At 40.0% G+C, this 20,504-nt stretch overlaps 1 protein-coding gene across 1 annotated transcript; it reads right to left on the bottom strand.

Moving 5' to 3' along the window:
- Positions 1 to 7,514: 7,514 nt before the first annotated feature.
- On the bottom strand, positions 7,515 to 19,123 carry LOC139140528 (bcl-2-like protein 2). Its single transcript, XM_070709860.1, has 2 exons — positions 16,828 to 19,123; positions 7,515 to 13,382 (listed from the first exon to the last, which is right to left on the bottom strand). The coding sequence occupies exons 1-2, from the start codon at positions 17,389 to 17,391 to the stop codon at positions 13,254 to 13,256; spliced, it is 693 nt and encodes a 230-aa protein (XP_070565961.1). The 5' UTR covers positions 17,392 to 19,123; the 3' UTR covers positions 7,515 to 13,253.
- Positions 19,124 to 20,504: the final 1,381 nt, after the last annotated feature.

Below are 20,504 nucleotides of genomic sequence, written 5' to 3'. Positions count from 1 at the left end.
TGCAGAGAAAGTATGAGTCTTGACAAACACAACTCACTGTGTGCTATGTTGGCGAACTTCTTTCAGCCCAGACTAAAATTTCGGATGATGAAATTAAAATTGAACATCACATAAATAGGCCGCGTTTCGATGAGATTCTAGAAGCAGAACGACAAACTGTATTTCAAAACCTTCCGTTTTTTTCATCAGTGTCGTACAAATCACTGCATGTATGATATTTTTTGTTTGACCTGAAATGTGTACAATGGAATCTACAGTTCAACAGTACTACAACAGACTCTATAAATATGTGTGGTATGAATTGCCAACATACGGAATAGCCTCGATGTTACCTCTGGCACGGAATAACGGGAATCCGTTGCAACTTAACAGAAAAAAACAACAAACAAAACAAAAAAAAACAGAATTCACAAACCTTCTCGCAGATGCTGTCCCTCTATAGAACTACGGAACTACTTACTCAGGGACTGTGCTGCAACATATTCCAGGAAATGTCGGTGGACAATTAAGACATCAGGTTATTGTAAAGAGGGATTATCAGGGCAAAAACTTGTAAGTAGAGCATTGTAAGATATTCAGACATGACACTTCGTGTATTAGATGATAAATACCACTGTCAACGGAAAGCAACTATCTCACATCTGAAGTCCTTGGATGCTCTTTGAAATCAAAATGAATATTTTCACTTCCTACCAAAAATATCTTTATTGTCTTCAATATGCGAATAAGCTTCAGGTTATTTACAAAACAAAATATTGAAAATACAATCAAACGTTGTCCCTTCGCTGGCGTACGTTTTGAAATGTAATCGCAGTTATTAACGACAGAGACAGTGTGCGAAACCAACTGTATCACATCAAAACCCCATGACTGGCCTTAATTCCTACAGAGGTTAAAATCCACCTAAAAATATTGCATCACGTTTCAAAATAAAACATATAATCTGTTTAAAGTAGGAAATAATATCAGAACACAGGATGACATCGAACGGCGTCCCTGGTCGACCGGCTGATGCTGAGCATTGACCCACAAAAACACGGCATCATGTTCCAAAACACGTATAAAACAGTCGTTCTACTTAGACGAACTTTCGAAAGTTATAGGGCGCAATACCAGCGTCTCGGATATCCGCTGATCGGGCCATGCAGTTTCCACAGTCTGATGGCCTGAATTGTTTCAATCGGCAGTACGTGATGCGTACATATTAGAAAGATCTGTTCAATATTTACAGGGGCATTCGCCGTGTATCGAACCACAAGTGCCTGGCAAATGAACGTAGCTCCGGCTGTGTGGTCGCTTGTTGTTATGGAAATCAATATAGATATTTAAATGTCCGACAAAATCTGATAGGTCCAGGTTTGCATTAAGCTTTGAGGTATTATACGTCACAAACTTTTAAGGGTTATCTGATTTGTTTTATTTATTTTTTTCCTAGTTCAGCCATGCTCTGCGCCTTATAAACTCAGAAAAGCGAAGGACGGGGATCTCCCGGAGTCACATAATCCCCTTATGCTATAGTACGCCCTCTATGGCTGCAGTGTCTTCTCACGGCGCTTTTTGTTTTTCCTCTTACGGGGCCCTGACAGAACTTTCGTTCGCCAGCATCGATGCTAATGTGTTTGGAGTCTATACCTTTTCCATTTTTTCCCGAAGATGTCTTCGACGTGTTTTTCCGTTCAAAGAGCACTGGTTCCCTGACTGGCGACCATATCAATGGAAATTCACCTCTCAGTGATGCTTTTAGGTACAGTGTTGACGCAATTGCCACCCACGCCTGCATACCCCTGTAATAGGTAGAGATATGTCGATGACTGGAAGTACTGCGGAGATCAAAGCGTTTATACCCCAGGAGACAGAAAGGGGTCGGCTTTAAAATTGTTTTAACTTTGTGTAAATATGCCCTTGGGGGAACTTCTACTCCCATGAAACAGTATCCTGTAAAATTTCTCTCGGTTTAGCCACAACGTTAACATATCGAATTAAACAAGGCAATTTCGTCTCACTTAACACCAAATCCTACTAACAAACCATCGGTACAGCCACTGTTAAACCAGAATTTTCGAAAGTGTATCTCCGTGTGAATTTGTATTCGCATTTCAAGAAAGGGCCGGTAAGACGGGTAGAAGTTTAATAGAAAATAGGTATGTATCGACGGACTACTCTGACTTTAAACTCTGAAGGATTGTTAAAAATCAAACTCTGAAGATTTTGTTGGGCCAGTCAGCAAATCCGATTTTGCTGAGTGGACAAAATATTTCTGACGCAAAATTGTTGATGTGATCGATGACTGTTCTAAACTTCGAGCGGAAAAATACAAGTAAGTCAACTTCCCAACGATCGCTGGCATAGACAATGATGATTGTATGCAAATTTCACAGCAGAAAACGTACATTGTCTTGCCCTCCATTGTCTTGGTTCAGTCCAGAACTTTTCTTGCATCTCGATAAAGTTGCAAGTCAAAGAAAGTAGCGAGCGCTACCGCCACGTCACCGTAATTCCCAAGACCTACATGTTACACTTTAAGTCGGCCAAGAATTATCGATTGTTAGGTACGCTAGTTTACCACCATAAATGTAGCCAGTCCGACAAGGCTAGACAAAGTCTACGATATCGATCAAAGCCTATAGGTAATTTAAAACACCACGACCCCTGATTGCTTTCATTACGCCAACCAATCGACTACTTCAAGTCAACTTCTTCAGAGTACACCTCGATCATCATTATCATAGAGAAACCTCCATAAATTACCAATGGCTTTTGGACCTGTTGAACTTATGTATGCATGACTTTGTAATCGATCGCATTTACTTTAATCTACTTTAGCTGACGGGGGAAAGGTCTGCGTACATGTTACTGAAGCTGTGAGATAAATAATAGACGTGTTAGAAAGGCAGATCTCACCATCACATCTATCGATGGTATAAAGTCATGAAAAGGGTCCAATTCACGAAAGTGTGACATATCCTCAGGACTGTAGGAGGAGAAAGTCTTCGTTGACATGACAAATGCTTCGACTGCCCTACAACCATTCTCTGGGTACCGGGTGGCATGAGCGGGGCAAAAATACTTGGCAGTAGTTCTATTTCGCCCTAAAAGGAAGAGAAATTTGTTTGGGAAGCCTTTCCATGATTCTAAAGTGTTAAGAATGTGCAGTTCTGTGACTACATGATACTATTCAGTACATGTTTTTATGGCGTGCTTTAGAGTGCTTTATAATACGCACTCCTTCTCATTGCGTAATGCGAAAGTGAAGTGTACTGGAATTCGACTACCCCACGGATGTTAGGAACATAGCAGTTCGAATTTAAGAAACATAAAATGACCTAGAATCCAGGCATCTTGCGACCATGGACATCGACCGCCGATAGAAAGCTTTGCGGCCAAAACGGGCGATGATGTCATATCAGTGAATCCATTATTCAACTTTGTCCTATTCATATGTCGTATTGAGCTGACGTCACGTGCTATCGTGGTTTTTTAAAGGCCTACCCAGGGTCACCACTGTGGTATGCTAAGGTGCGCCATTCTTGACTGGATCTCCTAGTGTAACGTTCCAACGCGATGAGTCATGGGTTAGTAACCCCCCCCCCCCCACACCGAATATTGTTACAAATTCTCCAGCTGAAACCAGAGGCGATCGACCACTGCCTCTTTTCTCAACTTTATAAGTTGATATACGTGACGTGCGTGACGTCATTGCTCGGTCTTTTACGGGACAGAAAGCTTAGAGCCACGTAGGGTCCTCGGCTGCTTACTCACGCCATACAGGTTGAAGAACCCGTCCAACCAAGTCTTGGACCTCATGCAAGACGCCCATTGCCCTGAAGTTTCCTTTCGACACTTCATTGTGAAAAGTGCTGGCTTTTGCGCAAACGCAATGCAAGAAGAAATGAAATATTAATTTTTAATTTTTTGTCTTTTCTTTTCTGATACTAACCCTCTTGCTGCCATGTTTGTGTGTGTGTTGAGAGAGAGAGAGAGAGAGAGAGAGAGAGAGAGAGAGAGAGAGAGAGAGAGAGAGAGAGAGAGAGAGAGAGAGAGAGGGGTAAGGAATACTGTAATACATGTGAGAATTGTATACCATTTTACGAAATCTTCATTTTAAACGGAAAGCCGTCGAAAGTCACAAAACAACTTGCAGCCTGGGGTATCTCATGGGTTACAAAGAAGGCAATTTGTTTTTAACATGTCATTTGCGTTCAGTTTCCGGCGTAACCTATTGTTTGCAAATACGACTTAACCAACCATTTGGCGCTAACGAAGACATCCGACCTCTCACAGTCTCTCTCTCTCTCTCTCTCTCTCTCTCTCTCTCTCTCTCTCTCTCTCTCTCTCTCTCTCTCTCTCTCTCAGACAGACACACAGACACACAGGCAGAAATGGGCCAACAAGTCATGTCAAGAATGCATAAGATACACGTAAATTAGGACGTATCGGGGCCAGGAAAGAGAGTTTGTCCAGAGGCAAAAAGAAGTGTTGTACTAGTAAATATGATTAAGGTGTTCAGTGGTTCATAGGTGGACATTATCAAAAGAACATCTCTCTTGGACTACAGACACTCAGATGTAGTGCGGTAACACAGTCCATCTATACAGTGCCAGACATATCGAGTAAACGAGGTTTTTTAGGCCAAAACTGGAACTAAATCCCGGTTTATGAATGATAGCATGTTTTTGAAATCGTGCTTTCAAAAACGGCAATACGTATTAAAGTTACCGACCGTTGTCATTTATTCGATCGCTCACTTAAAATTTTATAGGCTTGACGGTTCCGACGGGAATATCTTGTAATACATTCTCCTCTCCACTGGTATTATATGAATTTAACAGTCTGATTGCCTGTGATCGTCTCGAGATAAATCTTTATTTCTCCTCCATGGTGCTAGGCTGAAAATGGTGCACGTGATGCGGCAAGCGCTGCATACGTTCGCAGACGTCACGAAGGAAGGCTGGTTCGTAAAAATACTGCACATGTCTCTAAGAACACTTTGGTGCAGGTAGATAGATAAAAACTGCCAAGATCTCAGAAACCTGTATTTAAATACCATTTTATAAAGAGAGAGAGAGAGAGAGAGAGAGAGAGAGAGAGAGAGAGAGAGAGAGAGAGAGAGAGAGATTCAGGACTACTATCTTGCGAGAAGTGATGTTCTTTTGTTTTCTGACGTCACACATCTTCAGGTAACAGGCACGTCGAATAAAAAATAACTGACTTTGGTATTAAGCAATTTATTTTGCACACAATTATACAGCTTCGGTGACGGCAGAAACTGCCGGGTAGTGGCCAATTACGTCACTACATGATGACCCTCGCTCCGAGAGCACCTCTTTCGCTGAAATCAATCAACGCGACTTACAGCTTTACGTTCGTCACTTCAACGTAAACACGTTTATCAATGCAAGGTCCCGGGGCTGACGTCTTCAATCAAACTAAACACTTCAAATCAGAGTATACTTGTCCGATCGTAGCCAAGGAAGATGTGACGGTTTGTTTATCAGTTTATTTTATTATTCACCTACAAAAATTGTTGCACACTTTTGAGTGAATGAAATATTAGTGTGGATCACCAGGCTTGGACTACTGAGCCTTTTATCATTAACAAACTTGCAACCAGCTGACTTTCTGTTGTTCCTTGCCGGCCTTCGATTAGATTGGCCTAATTTACCTTAATGATTGTGTCTGTTCCCCTGGGGACATTGGCACATTCAGTCTAATTATCTGCTTCCCGATCGAAGAGTTTTGTGAATGATATGTTGGCGATCTTGCCAGCCTGTGGTCAAGGGCAATGTGTTCCAATTATAACATGGGATTATACTATTCGCATTTGTCCCCACCCCGCCCCGCAGAAACATAAATTTGGCGCGTTCGGAAACGTTCGGAAATTTCCGAACTGTTGTCGGTGTGACTGTGAGCAGGTCGTCCTTTCCGGTTAGATACTGCATGGACGTTGAAAAAACCGATTGTTTCGAAAATGTTCCACGTTGACAACATTGTTTAGATTGGGCGGCTCAATTTCGTTGGCCTAGCTACGTTTGGAAATACTGACCCAATTTTTCACATACTTACCCACTCACATCAACCATTATTTCAGGCAACTCGTATTTTCTTGAAGGGTGTGGACTAAATATAAAGGCAAAATTATTCTGAATAGGGAGTTCCTATGTAAGTTTGTCTCCGTAAGTGAGACAATTTTTCTCGTACCAGCGAAAGACGGGGGCAGGGGGGGGGGGGTGGGTTGGGGGGGGGGGGGGGGTCGGGTTTGCTCGAGGCTCAGGCTACACATGCTACATGCAGAACTGTTCAAACTCTGGAAATTGGGAATTTCTGCTTCGGATAAATGGTAAATAATAAATTTTCATTCGCATATTGTACACGCACGTCCAAATCAATGCAAATTTCCACTTCGTGTTTACATCTCTCTGTTGGAAAACATTTTATCATTGACCTTTCCTTTGTTTTCGAACCCCTCCTCTCGTCTCTTGACCTGGGAGAGTACTTGGATCACTTTTTTTCAAAGTACAGCCTGAGGGTTGAAAGTGTTGAAGCACAAGGTAATCCATTTTGGGACAAGATTTTGACCTTAACTCGTCAACTTTTAGCATTGCAGATGATTGATTGACTTATTTGCTCAACCAAAAAGAGTTAATTTTTCTTAAAATAGAAATGAAATTTCACTCTATTGTTTTCGTTTCCTCGTGGAGTGTCATCTGTAAAAATTACACTAGTCTTCATATCTCTCGTGTTCATGTGTTGACGATATCATCTCTCTGATTACGGTAGAACACGCCTCGGGACACACATTCTGACTCTCAAAACTTTCACAATTCTTTTCTGATATACAACTTGTTGGCGCTCATTTTAAAGGTCTTGGTGCAAGAAAAATTTTCACAGTCTTAGCTTTATCCAAAGTCGAAAATTTTATTTTTATCCAGGCATAGAGTTAACACAGAGAGGGCGGCCATTTTGAATTTCAAATATTGGTAAATCTTGTTTCTCTAGTACCAAAATTTGCACGGTGACCCCCGATTTTTATTCTCGATTTTGAAAGAGAATAGTTGAAAGGTTCCTTGAGCAAAGTTTGAGCAAAAGTGCAAGTCTTTCACTTTCGAGGCGCATACTACCTTTTTCGCTTCATGTAAAAATGTCACCAGTTAGTCTACTGTGAAAAGATTTGGAGCATTCGGTTACATGTTTGTGGCACACTGAATTTAAAAGACGTACAACACGATCATTTCGGGAGAGGGGAGGGGGAGGGGGTGTATGTAGTCCCAGAGCGCTGGCTGTTCTTGAAAGTTCAGTGACCTTCGGGGTCATGCCCCAATGCACCCTGGTGATAGAGACTGAGTGAATTACTCTTGTTTAATTTGGAAGTTTGCAGGACCTATAGCTCTGCGGCAGGGTAATTACTCGGCATCGCTTCGCAGACGTATCCAGTCATCCAGAGAAAGAGCAACAAATAAAGAACAATCAAGTTCACGGACATGGCAAGAAATAAAACCTTCACAGACACATTTGCGTTCCCTTGGGAATCAATTGATATTTTACTTTGTTTTTTCACCATATGTGATAAGCTTTAACATGGGTATGTACATAACATACAATATACATAAAAAGGTCACAATGGGCTATTTGTACCAGTGTGCTGAGAAACAAGGAAAAGTATAGGCTTGGATGAAAGATGAGAAGTGGATTGTCTTAGAGCTTGACCCTGTACGGTTTTTAAAACAACAAATGTTTTCTAGTCCGATCATAAGATGCACTGTTGGTGTTTAAAGTACCAGACGGAAAAGATGACGGTAATGACAAGCGTTATAAATAATCTTTCAGAAACGGCAGACAATACAGCAAATTGATGCAATAGCCAAATAAAAATCCAAATGACATTAAAACTCTGCAATTTCAAGACAAAACAATGTAAATCTGCTAGCCTACTGTTAATATCTGGCTGTTGTTGAAAATTACAACGAAAACGTTAACACTGAATCGGCCAAGTGACCGGGTTGACTGCTGTGCCCTCTTCACGGATGGTTCTGAACTCCCCCCCCCCTTCCTCAGAATATACGTGCCAAGTCATTGCCAAGTTCACCGGCCTCTCCACGGGCGCAATATCAATAACCGTCCAGTTAAGCCTGGTGTTGCCTAGCAACAACCGCACGCACATGCCACACATAATTGAAAATCAGTCCCGCAGTACAGACTCCTCAACTCGACCTTTCTTTCTTCCCGATTCAACCTTAATGGATTATACAAATCGCAAGCATGCGTAGAGCAGATAAATAAAATGAGAATAGCAAATCAACAAAAGCAAAAAAATAATCCCATATCATCAAAACATAAAACATGGAAAACGATTCAAGCTGTTGTCTCAATGGAAAACCATGATATATTGCATCTCCCCTCACTTTTTGAAGGTTTGTAGTACAGATCACTAAACAATACAACCAATACAAATTATCAACTAAAGACAAGTACATCGCCCCTTCTTTGTAAATTTTGGTTTCACTATCACTGTTTATGTGAAATTTGACCATGAAAAGGAAAAAAAAATAATGAAGTCTCCTACTACTACGGTGGTTTCCTTCTCTTATCAACTGTAATATAAACCCTTATCATACTTCAACTGAGGTCACACCTATCAGAAATAGACAGACGCTAGGTTTGATGAGTTGGCAGAATTTTACAAAATGTCACTTGTATGAACGCTGGCACTGCCCAGTCCTTTGAAGGCCTGTCTCTTTCTGTCGTCGTGGCATTAACCGCTTCTGCCGACTGTCAATGATTCAACATTGACAAACTGGCTGGATTTGGCGTTCTCTTCGTCCAGTCGAGCTATAGATGCCTGCTGATTTTTGGCAGCCAGAGGCAGTGCACGAGTATGTCACGGTCATTATTAGGAACATATTTGGACTCTGGAGGTCACATCAATTCTGGTTGCAACAAGCACATTTCAACAAGACAAAATGAATGTTTTTTTTATCAAAAGGCTGAAACTCAGGTGATACTTGGACTAACTAAAATTTACACACTCACATGGTGTGAAGGACTTGGTATACAGGAATTGGCATGCCAATGTTACAAGCCACGGGCATGACGTTGAAAACATCTCATCTTCATCAACTATTTGAAACAAACTCTGTGATTTATGCACACAAATCACTGGGCTATGTCTTTTAGTTGAAGGCAAAAGCCGATTACCATTGAATAAAATAGTCCCTTAATAGAACACATGTTGATTGAAATACTCCTTTACATTTGTGCTTGAGGGCATTTCAACTGAGTGGGGTGGAGTCGGTCTACAAAGAAACTATGCATTCACAGTTCCAGTCACCCTGTGGGTACTCCCCATTCCATACACTATTTCCGATAACGTGTTTGCGCAAATTCCATGGATATCAGATATAAATGCTACCAATGGAAAAAAAAAAAAAGCTAAATAGTTTGGTATTATGCCAAATGGTAACAGAGCTACCCACCCACACATGGAATTGCATACATAACTGGATGCCTTGAAATACATCCACATAATACATAACACAGATAAATAAACCTAGATCAGAGACTCTCTGTCTGACATGTATGCTATACACTGGTATTCATTGAACTGATATGGGATAATAAAATTACATCAAACATCTGAAAGATTGGGAGAAAATACAGCTGATACACTTTTGTTTGAAAATTCAGTAAATATTGAAAAAAAACAAAAAAAGAAACTGCTACAAGGCGGTCTTGGAATAAATAATAATACAGAGAAAAATGACACTTTTAGACAGAAAGGTATACATGCTAGTCTATACCATTACTTGTTAACTTAAAGAAATCTTTGCTTGGAATACTGCCCTGTCTGTATATTTCAGGTTCTGCAGGTTGACCCTTGTGCAAGTGGGTACATTCCACACTTTCCCGGAGGGGTGTGTGGGCTAAGTCCACTCAATGGTGGGATTAAGGGGATCTAGCTAGGGAGGGTGATTGGGGAGACTGTGGAATAAATATGGCCGGTGTTACAGAGCATGGCTGTATACATGCAGTGCAGGGGTTTGCCTGACCCAAATTTTAAAGATTATTGTATTCTTTCTACAGTATGGAAGAAACGAAAGTCTACCTTGTGATATCGATATCAGAAGAATTTAAAGCCCCAACTGAGGTGAGATAAAAGCCCACAAACACAAGTTTCATTTTCTTGGCTTGATTAGACATATGTTGAATGCCTATGGGTTAGGCAAACTTTGGGAACGAATTCCTCAGTCCCATTGTGTTTGTTGCTTAATAGCCACGGAGGTTGCTACACAATGGGTACAGAGGTATGTGTGTGGGCGGTGATGGACAGCATGAATAGTCCGCTGACCCCCTTTTTTCCCCTCCCCCTACCCCTTCAACTTTGAGAAAACTCATGAGATTATTACAAGAAATGAAAGGTACATTTCCATGACTTGATATTTTTTGTCTTTGTTTTTTTAAGAAAAGTGACATTTACAAGAATTTTTTTCTAAAATAGACTAGGCACGCTAGGATTTCTTTCATTTTGTTAATCTTTTATGATCAAGAGAAACAGGCAGAGTGTATCCAAGGTCACACTGCACAGAGTCCTGTAGGCATTACAACGTGACATATACACGCATCGCTTTTCACAGACTCATCCAGACTAAAATTGTCAAATGCCAGAACATAATTCAAGCAGACTATGAAAAGTGACAATACAGAATAGATACTTTCAAAAAATTTGGAAATTTAACAGGATTTTGACATTCTTTTGAATGATAGCCGGGAACATTGTTTTTCTTTTTTATGGACTGAAATTTTGGGAGGGATATTTTGAGTCTATGCAATACCTTTACTGTGGGCCTCCTACATTGACAAACACGCTGAGCAGTTTATCAGGCAGTACATGTATATCGCAACTGCATGCACATCAGAGAGAATACCTTTCTATCCCAGCAAACACTTCTTTCATTGCCACGGCATTACTGGGGTTAAGCTTTCATCATCAATTTGTACGTTTTACAGGAGTCTCACACCAAAGGACATTGAAGCTTGTTGCGGACAGACAGTTTCCAGAGTAGACAGAGTGATGCTTTATGCCTTGTATTAAGAATAGACAAATTGGTCAATAAATCTGCCATCATAATGTCAATGATGGATACCCTAGGTGTGGCTCATCAACTGTGTCTTCCATTGTGACAATTCTTGATTGACATATGCTTGTTTTGGTGTCAGTTATCCACTGATCCCCTCCTCTCTTTAATGTCATGCCTCGGTCTAATCAGGATGGCTAACAGTCCCTCCCTAATAAAATTAACCTCATGGTTGTTACCATGGTAACAAGGCTCCCTTCATTTATCACTCCTTATTGAAAACAGAGGTGTCAGGATATGCCAGTGATCTCTTGAACTCAGCTGCTTTCATTTGACTTCACCCCTCCCTCCCTCCAAAAACCTGTCAGATTGTTATTTTTCAAACAGCCTAAGGGGTACTCTGTTTATTGGGGCTTGGGTGCTGCCTGTTTCAACGCAAGAGTGATGTGTGTTTTATCGGCTTTCTGCAGAGCAGAATTCTACAATATCTAAGATAGAAATGTCAGGCCAGCTGTGTTACATGTGCAGCCCTAAAACACTGCCTTTCTACGGGCGGCACATGACCATATTACCCTGTGTAACTGCAGCTATATTTACATACTATTAAAAAACAGAAATTTCTCCATTATTCAAGAGTCAGTTAACTAACAGCATAAATTCTAGTATAGCTAATTACGCACTGAATATATTTCAGTGTAATTTACAACAACAGAACAAATTTCTGAGCAGGTATTGATATGCTGGTTTGCCAAAAGCGACATCAGACGTTTTGATCGAGATATATGAAAGGTATCACTAGAAATCTAACAAGCTGAACCCACTAATCATGTTGACACGGGAAAGTGAAACCAACTTGTTTATTTAGTATATCGTTTCACTATTCCTTTTTGTATGGATGTAAGCTTCAAGTTCGAAAATGAAAGAAATCCTGCAGAATATTTCAGTAACGAGATGATATACATCAGTGTTTTTTTAAATAGAGTTTATGTATATATGTACATATATATGGTGCATGATCATGATTAGTACAGTGGCAATAATACGCGACAGGATGTAGCCAGCCAGGAATATTTTTTGAATCATAGCAAGTGTATATTTTTTGTCATACTCATCATAAATTTGTGCTAGACGTGTCATGTCCTTGACTGTAAAGACCTGTGGATTGGCTGATTTGAAGGTTATAGGTGGTGAATGACCGGGCACATTAGAGATGACCTTGTGTGAGAAGAGACACGGCTACATACACAGATCAGTACTGCGACTTATGGAAATGCAGTGACGCAAAATCATGGTAAAAAAAAAACCTATGGAATTGTGATTATGACTCAGCGAACTGTACAACTTTGATTAAACAACAACAACAACAACTGTGTTTTTTTAATAACTGGATTTTTTCAAGCACTGAATCTTTGAAAATTTAAGTTGTGTAACCGACAAACCCAACTGCCTTCAATACTGTGTCAATAAAATTAGAAAAAAAGATTGGGTAGCGGACAAACAGCGGACCAACAAAAACTGCCAATCAACGTTGTAAATGAATATGATATCAGACGCGTATTTTAAATATATCACCTTGAAAGTGTAACAAAAAGATGAAAATCACATATGCTAGTACCATAAAGTTCGTACTTGTACAATAAATTTAAGCTATAATTATGAGTCACTTTGAACTTCATCCCTTATAGACAGGACTACTTCACCGTCATTTGTTTCTTTTCTGTCCTGCTAAATGTGCACAGCTTCAGTCTTCAAGTCGGTTAAGACGCACATAGTCTTTGCTTGTCTCCTTTTCAAATGCAGCAGGACAATACCATTGTAAATAGTTTCCCTTCATTCCACTTTCAGTGGGCGGCCGTACCCATAGCATTTTTCCCACGCCTTTTTTTTTTCCCACAAAAGAGGTCTGGTCGATGGTCACACGCTGATCCGCCAGACGGCAACTCGCAAAAAAATAATGCAGTAGTCAGCTTGATCGCAAAACAAGGCTCGGTCCTCTGTTACATGTCGAGAGCACTGGCCGTGGTAAAACAGATAGGCACATCAAATACACACGAATCCACAGGGTTTACACAACACAGAAAGAACTTGGTTCTCCCTCCAAAGACTATAATACACATATTTATGTTTGGAAATTCTTGCATTGTTCTTTCTTGTTCTCTCCATCTGTTTTTTTGTTTTTTTTATTTATGTCTTTGCAAACAGCGTTGCTCCAATAGTTACAAGTCCGAGGGCAGCAACGCCAAAGAGTGTCTTTCCTGACGGCCATGTGGGAGGGTTGTCGCCGGCTCCTGAATGGAATTGTACAAGTCCGTCCTGTCAAGAAGCATATGAAATATCTGATAAGAAACAGCCATAAAACACAAAGGCAGATCAAGACAAACAGGGCAATCAATGCATTGGCACCATGGCAGCCCGTTTGTCCAACAACAAATATCTCTACCTTTGTTGACATGACTGTTGGTAGGTATGTCAACAACAATAGAAGAAGGTAGCTCTTAATCTTAGCGACAAGAATATGTCCCGCTTCCTGGTGAACCACAATGAAATTCTTGTGGTTATTTTTTTACATATACAGTTGGATATACCGCACCTAAGCAATTTACAAGTGCTGAATCTGCCGCCAGTCAATTGAGGTAGCAGTTATTAATTTTACTTGGATAAATTTTAGGTTACCTAACAACAAAATATATAGCCAAGATATGTATCGTTGCATCAACTTTTTTGTATATACAGGTTTTCATTTAATATTGTGCCGAAGTAATTTCTCCCCACACTTAGACAAATCTTGCCTCTAAACTTGTTGCTATCATGCAATCCCCATTTAATTCATAGCTTTGGACGTTGACAGTCTACCTTGTTTTATATGTTGTACTGAAAGCTTGCACACACCCTGTTCATTAGAATATCCTTCTAGGACAGTGTCAACTCCGCATTTCGATTTCAGGGCTCTCTGTTTTTTCTAAAGCCTCCCCTTTTTTATTCAAAGGGGTTACATTATTCAGATTGAATAAACAGGTGAGCCTTTTCCATCTTAAAATTCTCATTACAGGGACCCACTTTGTAGCACTCCTAGCCTAATCCATGGTAATCTTAGCCTTTCCCGCTTTTCCTCATGATATGCATTGCATAGTTTCCTCATTTTCTAGACCTTGCTCTGATTTTCTAAATTTAGAGTCCTGGATCAGAGGAAGTCATGGATCTGGGGGATGTTGAATCTGTAGCGCAGGGTATCACCGACCTTCAAGCTATATTACACAATGCTGGGTTCATTTTCATTTAGATTACTGAACACAATTGTTTAAAAAATCCAAATCCCGCCTACAGAATGTTATCAGAAGTAAAACCTTTCTATAGCGATGAATTGACCAAACTTTACACCTGTCTTACACCTGTTCTTATTTGATAACATTTACCGGTGAATACTTTTGTAAGCATATCGCAAAATCGCGACGTGTGAATTTTCTGCATTCAAGAGCATTCTTTGCAGGATCAATATGATTACGTAATACCATTCAATAAAGTTACATAACAACTTTTAAAAGCCAGTTCGAATATTTGAAATATTTCCATTGAACAGCTGATTATGCGGTTTGCCATAGAAGTCTTAAATTTGTAGACATTGGTCGAAATGTATTCACTGTTCTACATCCATACCTGCAGACCATATCCCTTCCCCATACTGTTTTGCCATGTATTCAAACAATTATGACAGAAAATAATCATTTGCTATGGTCAAATACAGAGGTTCATCAGATGTCTTTTTTCACTGTTGTTTGCGTTGTACATGACAAAATAATGTGAAAATTCTACATGAATTGTTGCTAGGTTATTGAATTTCGGCCGCAATGGTGTGAATGACAATTGTCACCCTTAGTTCAGCTGCAGTCTGCCATGAATAGCCATATTTGGCAAAGCGAAAGTACCGCCCTCTATATCCCTGCATATATGTATGCAAATGAGGCAGCCATTTGAAATGTCAAACAGTCACCAGTTTTGAATATTCAAACATGGCGTTTTATTTTCTAGCAAAATCTGGAAAAAAAGGTGAAACTCATTATGTCTTGAATATTTCATGAACGCCGTAGATTGGAAACAGTTCAGCCGGAAATGTCTCTGACGCAACGCAATTTGATTTAGTGTAATACTAACACACTGGTTGACGTAACTAGCATTTTAAAAGCAATACTTTATCAAATAGGCAGAAATACTACGAGCAGCTTGATAAAATAATATTTCTACTCAAAATGCCTTTCATGATTATGCTTCTGCAAGATTCTTTGAAAACAAAAAACCACATTTCCATATCCATTCCAATTTATTTGCAAGCAATGCCATGGCAGCCAAACAAGCTTTCATTCTGCCTTCAATATCCACTTGCAACGGCCTCATGAATTATTTCTACGATGGCTTTTCAAATCAAATATGCCAGTCACGAGAAAATCTATTTCAGTCATGAAGGAAGCATGTGCGAGAGAGAGTATCTCTCGTTCATGACAGAATGTTAAAATTGGGGTAACATCACCTACCCAGGTTAGATTCATATAATTAATGTTTAACTGATTTCAGTGATAGGGCAGTCCAATATGGGTCATATATAATATATCATTGAATTTTTAAAACACATAATTGTCAATTTTAAAATTGTATGAATTTTCCTTTCTCTCAGTGAGCCAAGTCCACAGTTAATGATGTCAGCATACCAAATTATTGTAGAAACAACCTAGTCATTATGGCTATTTTAAGTATTTGGGGTAATTCAACCATTTCCTTATAGGTTTGGACTTCCCATTTTGGAAAAAGCACAAGAAGAAACATCCGTATTTTGTTCTCAATACTTTTTAAGGATATGTGCTATTTTTTGCGCTACAAATACAAGCCATAAGTATCAGGAAATTGTGCATTTTATTTTGATTTTTGATTTGTACGAAAATGTGAAATTATTTTTTTTGCATTTGCATGGCTGTGGCTTTGACAACACATTTTCTTAATTTTTTCAATGAAGAATAAAAGCAAGAGTTGGTTTTAACAGGATATTATGCAAATAATTATTTTAAAAAAAGCAAAGAATTTAGCAGGCCAGAATTGCACATATTTTATGAAAAATTACACAAAAAAATTTCTTAATATTTAATAATTCATGGTACTGACAAACTACCAGAACAGATGGGTTGTAAAAAGTGAAGAACCAGTAGTAAAAATACGCTGAACAAAATAATCTTGTTGCCTTAGGATGAAAAAAAGCGACTATCACGGTTTAGGCAGACGAAAGACGGGGACCGTAGTATTACTATTTTGTACCGGTTACTACGAGCGATGAAGAACGTAAGGGCCGGTAAAGGATGCAGCAGTACACATTTGCCATTTTTCCAGACAAAAGAACAATGCCGAAATTTCTGATGGAAAAAAGGGGCTACACACGGAATACAACATCCAAGGAGAGTTTGAGACAGATACTGATAGAAAATATTGGCAGCTTTAAATTCCGTTCTCCTGACTGTTTCACTGCCCTGAGTGCGTGCTTGAAATTCTAAAATTTCATTCATAAAAATGGCAATGCTGCAAGGGCATGGCGTTCACTGGCAGTGTGCGAGTACAGCCGTTTCTCACTCAGTGATGCACGTGCTGCCTCCATCAATGAAAACGGTCTGAAATGTTTCCTCTGAGAATCTCAGGGAAGTTTTGTCTCTCTTACGATGGAAAAAAATGGGGTACGGTACACGGGTGGTCGGTGCAGATAGATGTCTGTTAAAATACCTACCCAATTCCCGTTTTCCGTGATCCACTGTGCTAAATTATTGTCTGTATATTGAGTGACCCAGTCGACAATTCGATTCACATACTGGGCCATCTCTCGTTCAACACACTGTACTGCTAACGCGCCGCCGAAAGCGTACAAAGCCACAATCCTTCCCCAGGTCACACCTTCCGTGAACAATTCATTGGTAACCGCCGTGAAGGTAGGATACGCCGTACTCGGTGTTATATGAAGCTGATCACACATTCCTTGGAAAACGTCCCTGTATCTCTGTTCAAATTCGTCGCCTAACGCTCTCATGGTGAAATTCACTCTGGTCGGAGGGGACAGCCTAGGACATGTTGGCCACTCCAAACCTCGGCTGTTCAGTTTGTAAAATATATAATCAACTACAACCGTCCTCGATTCAAAGTTCACCATGGTGTTGGCGTTTTGGCTTGTCGAACTCATGCAAGATTGTGTCACCAATTCTCCGAATTCTCTGAATAAAGAGACAATCTTCTGCGTTGTACAACCCAGCCAATTCCGAACGCCTACACACTGCTGCTTCTCCTCTGCTGCCTGCATTGAGAGATCGAAATGTAAAACCGCCTGTGTGCAGTGTGTGCTTGAACCCGGGCTGTGTTATTTATAATCAGCCACCCCGCTAGACGTGAGGCTGATAAATATTCATGATGGCGCAGTGTCCGTTAGCAGTTTACGAAGTTGCGCAGTTATCAATCTAATGAATTTATAAACATTTCCGCCCAAGCTGCACAGACGAAAGCAAAACTCGCATCGATACAAATTCGCGTTGGCAATGTTCGAACGTTTCTCAGTGACTTCTGTTGATTATCGAACACATACGTGCACTCGTCAATGTATGGCGTCTTGAGGATCACTAGCAGACATTTCTCAGTGGGAGGGACTACAGCTATTAAGTGCGTCGTCGGTTGAGATCTGAAGCATTCCTTGCATTTATCTTGCGGTATTGTTTACTAAGACCACCCATATAAATAACCACAATAACAAATTTGCATATTTACATAAATAGTTCCATAGAAACGTTGGAACAGTCCTACAACAGTTGCGCACAAGTGAAAGTATCGAATTAGACGCACTTACCTGTACTTGTGGTGAATGAAAACGAGTTCTCTTCGTTAGACCGACGTCTTAAAGAAGGCATAAATCTACTTTTCTGTAGACAGCCGATATATATTTAAAAGTTACTTAGCGATGGCTTTGGAAAAATAATCATTTGTTCAGTAGGCCCTAACAGTGATTACTATATGTTTTAATTATTACAGTAGCACACTAAAAGTACACTGTTGCACCAAATAGGCCTACTACCGCTCTATATGAGTTGGACGTTAAGTTGATTATCGAAATACGGATAAAACCGTTTTGAGAGATGAACAATTAGTTTATTCAACCCATCACCTCGGTGATCGATCTTGAACATATACGTCTAACGTCAAGGAGATGAAATGTCTTTTTCATTCATCATGAGACAACAGTCGCTTATTATGGTTCGATACATGGCGAAGGCCTCTGTAAGCATGTGAAAGATATGGGCCTTCGCCGTGCATCGAACCACAAGCGACCATATCATGAGATATTGTGATCTTATTTGCGTCCGTCGTTTAAGTTGAAAGAAACGTTTCATAATAGTTGTTCTCTATGCTACAATACAACTACGTTTAGGCCTATATAGAACCATAATAGGCCTTCAGTAAAATATGCCTCAGTTCAATATTTTGAACTTAAATTGTTATGCGCCTAACTTTGGCAATACTGTGGTCAATCAAACGCATCTTTCCTATATAGTAGCTGCCTCGCTTCAGTCACTTATAAATACTTCAAGTTCCACAAGTAGTACAATTTGAAGGCCTTTGGCAAAATATCTTGGGACTGGGACAGAGCACATGAAACCCCAGACGACTGCAGGCTTACGATCAGGAATTGTAACGTACCTTCACGATCAAGTTTGTTGACCTTTTTTTTTGTAACGAACCCGTCGTTTGTCCAGACAGAAGTGTTGTAAATACCGATTAACGCCGCAATTCGGATGAAAAGCCAAAGAGCTGAGGTAAGAACATCTTCCGTATTTATAGCAAACGTGACAGATTTATTCCACGTCGTGATAGCGCGTGAACCAAATATAAGGTAAAAAGTTCCGCGTTTCATTAGGAATTAGGCCTAACGGGTCCTTTAAAAACAAAAAAAATAATAAAAAAATTAAAACACAATTGAAAAAACCGGAACATTCCATGATCTATATGTGGAAATACTTGATATTTCCTGGTTTTATTCCCGTGATTCAGTTGAGTTTCGCACTGTGATAAACAAATTAATTGAAATAGAGAATAAAAGTTACCATGATGTCATCGTAACCCTTTGCGTGTAGCCTAATTCTCACGGAAATTCCCCAGTGATGCCCTCTGCCATGAGTTAACGACAAAAGTAAACGAAGTGTTGGGCTGTTGCAGGAGGGGGTTAGCAATACTATACGGATTAGTTGTAGAAATTGTATAAATCCTGTGTGGGTCAGAGTATATGTAGCCTAGATTCCTTTTCCGTCCGCTTGCCTCCGTACCTCCGTCCGGTAGTGGGGACGGAGGTACGGAGGCAAGCGGACGGAAAAGGAATCTAGGCTAGAGTATATGGGAGGTAGCAGGTTGAACACTTGCCACAGATAGAGTTCTTCAAACGGCAAAACAGTGCTGTGGCGAGGTGTTTGGATTTGCCATAGACGGTTTCTGTACTGTCTATGGACTTTCCCAAGCCCTATCAGATATGTAGTTCGCGCCCAGGGGGAGTTTGTGCAATAACAGATATACCGGCATGCGATCGATGGACAACGAATCTGTTATTTCTATTCACATGGAAACCCAATAGCCTATACATTTTTTAACCGAAATATTCGACGCTGAAAATTATTTTCTCGTGCCACATGTCTTAAAAGAGAAGGGCCAATAAATGGTGTCTTAGGTAGTTGTTTTAAAAAATCAAGCGACTCTAGGACGATTGGACTGCTCGACAAACATACAACATTTGAAGTTTTATGACTTAATCAAAAAATGCTTCACGTAGGACGAGACATGCTATCCGTGGCGGAAGAGGACATTGGTCAAAGCGAGAGCGCGTCTCCGAAATTTAAATAATGTATCGTACGCTAGGAACAGCCTGCACTTTCTCCCAGTATGGTGAAGGTCAATTTTTCGATGGTTCTTCAGGTTTATTTATCCTCTTGTTCTCGATATATATATATATATATATATATATATATATATATATATATATATATATATATATATATATATATCCTCTTATGCTTCAGATAGATAGATAGATAGATAGATGTACCTGATCTCTTAAAACACACTCGTAATTTGCCGTTTTTGCGCCAGCCCTGAAGACCACGCTACGTGTTTAGCCACATACCCAGGATGTATTTGACTTACGCGTAATGCAAATCAAAACTGTATACGTACAGCAACCATGAAACGAGAACAGCCCGTCATATCTACAAATACTGTCAAATAGGGTACGGTGCACTGTAAGCTTGACGACACCACAACTGCGCGCTCGGTATCGCAGCGCGCTCTTCCGATGACGTAATCTGGATTTCACTTTCCTGCTCGTGATGGAAAATTTTATTATGCGGTGTCATTACTAGAATTATTTCTGAGAAAAGTGCA

Source organism: Ptychodera flava, chromosome 9 (genome assembly GCF_041260155.1).
Source record: "Ptychodera flava strain L36383 chromosome 9, AS_Pfla_20210202, whole genome shotgun sequence".
Classification (NCBI taxonomy): Eukaryota; Metazoa; Hemichordata; class Enteropneusta; family Ptychoderidae; genus Ptychodera; species Ptychodera flava.
This window is presented reverse-complemented; position numbering and strand designations above follow the sequence as displayed.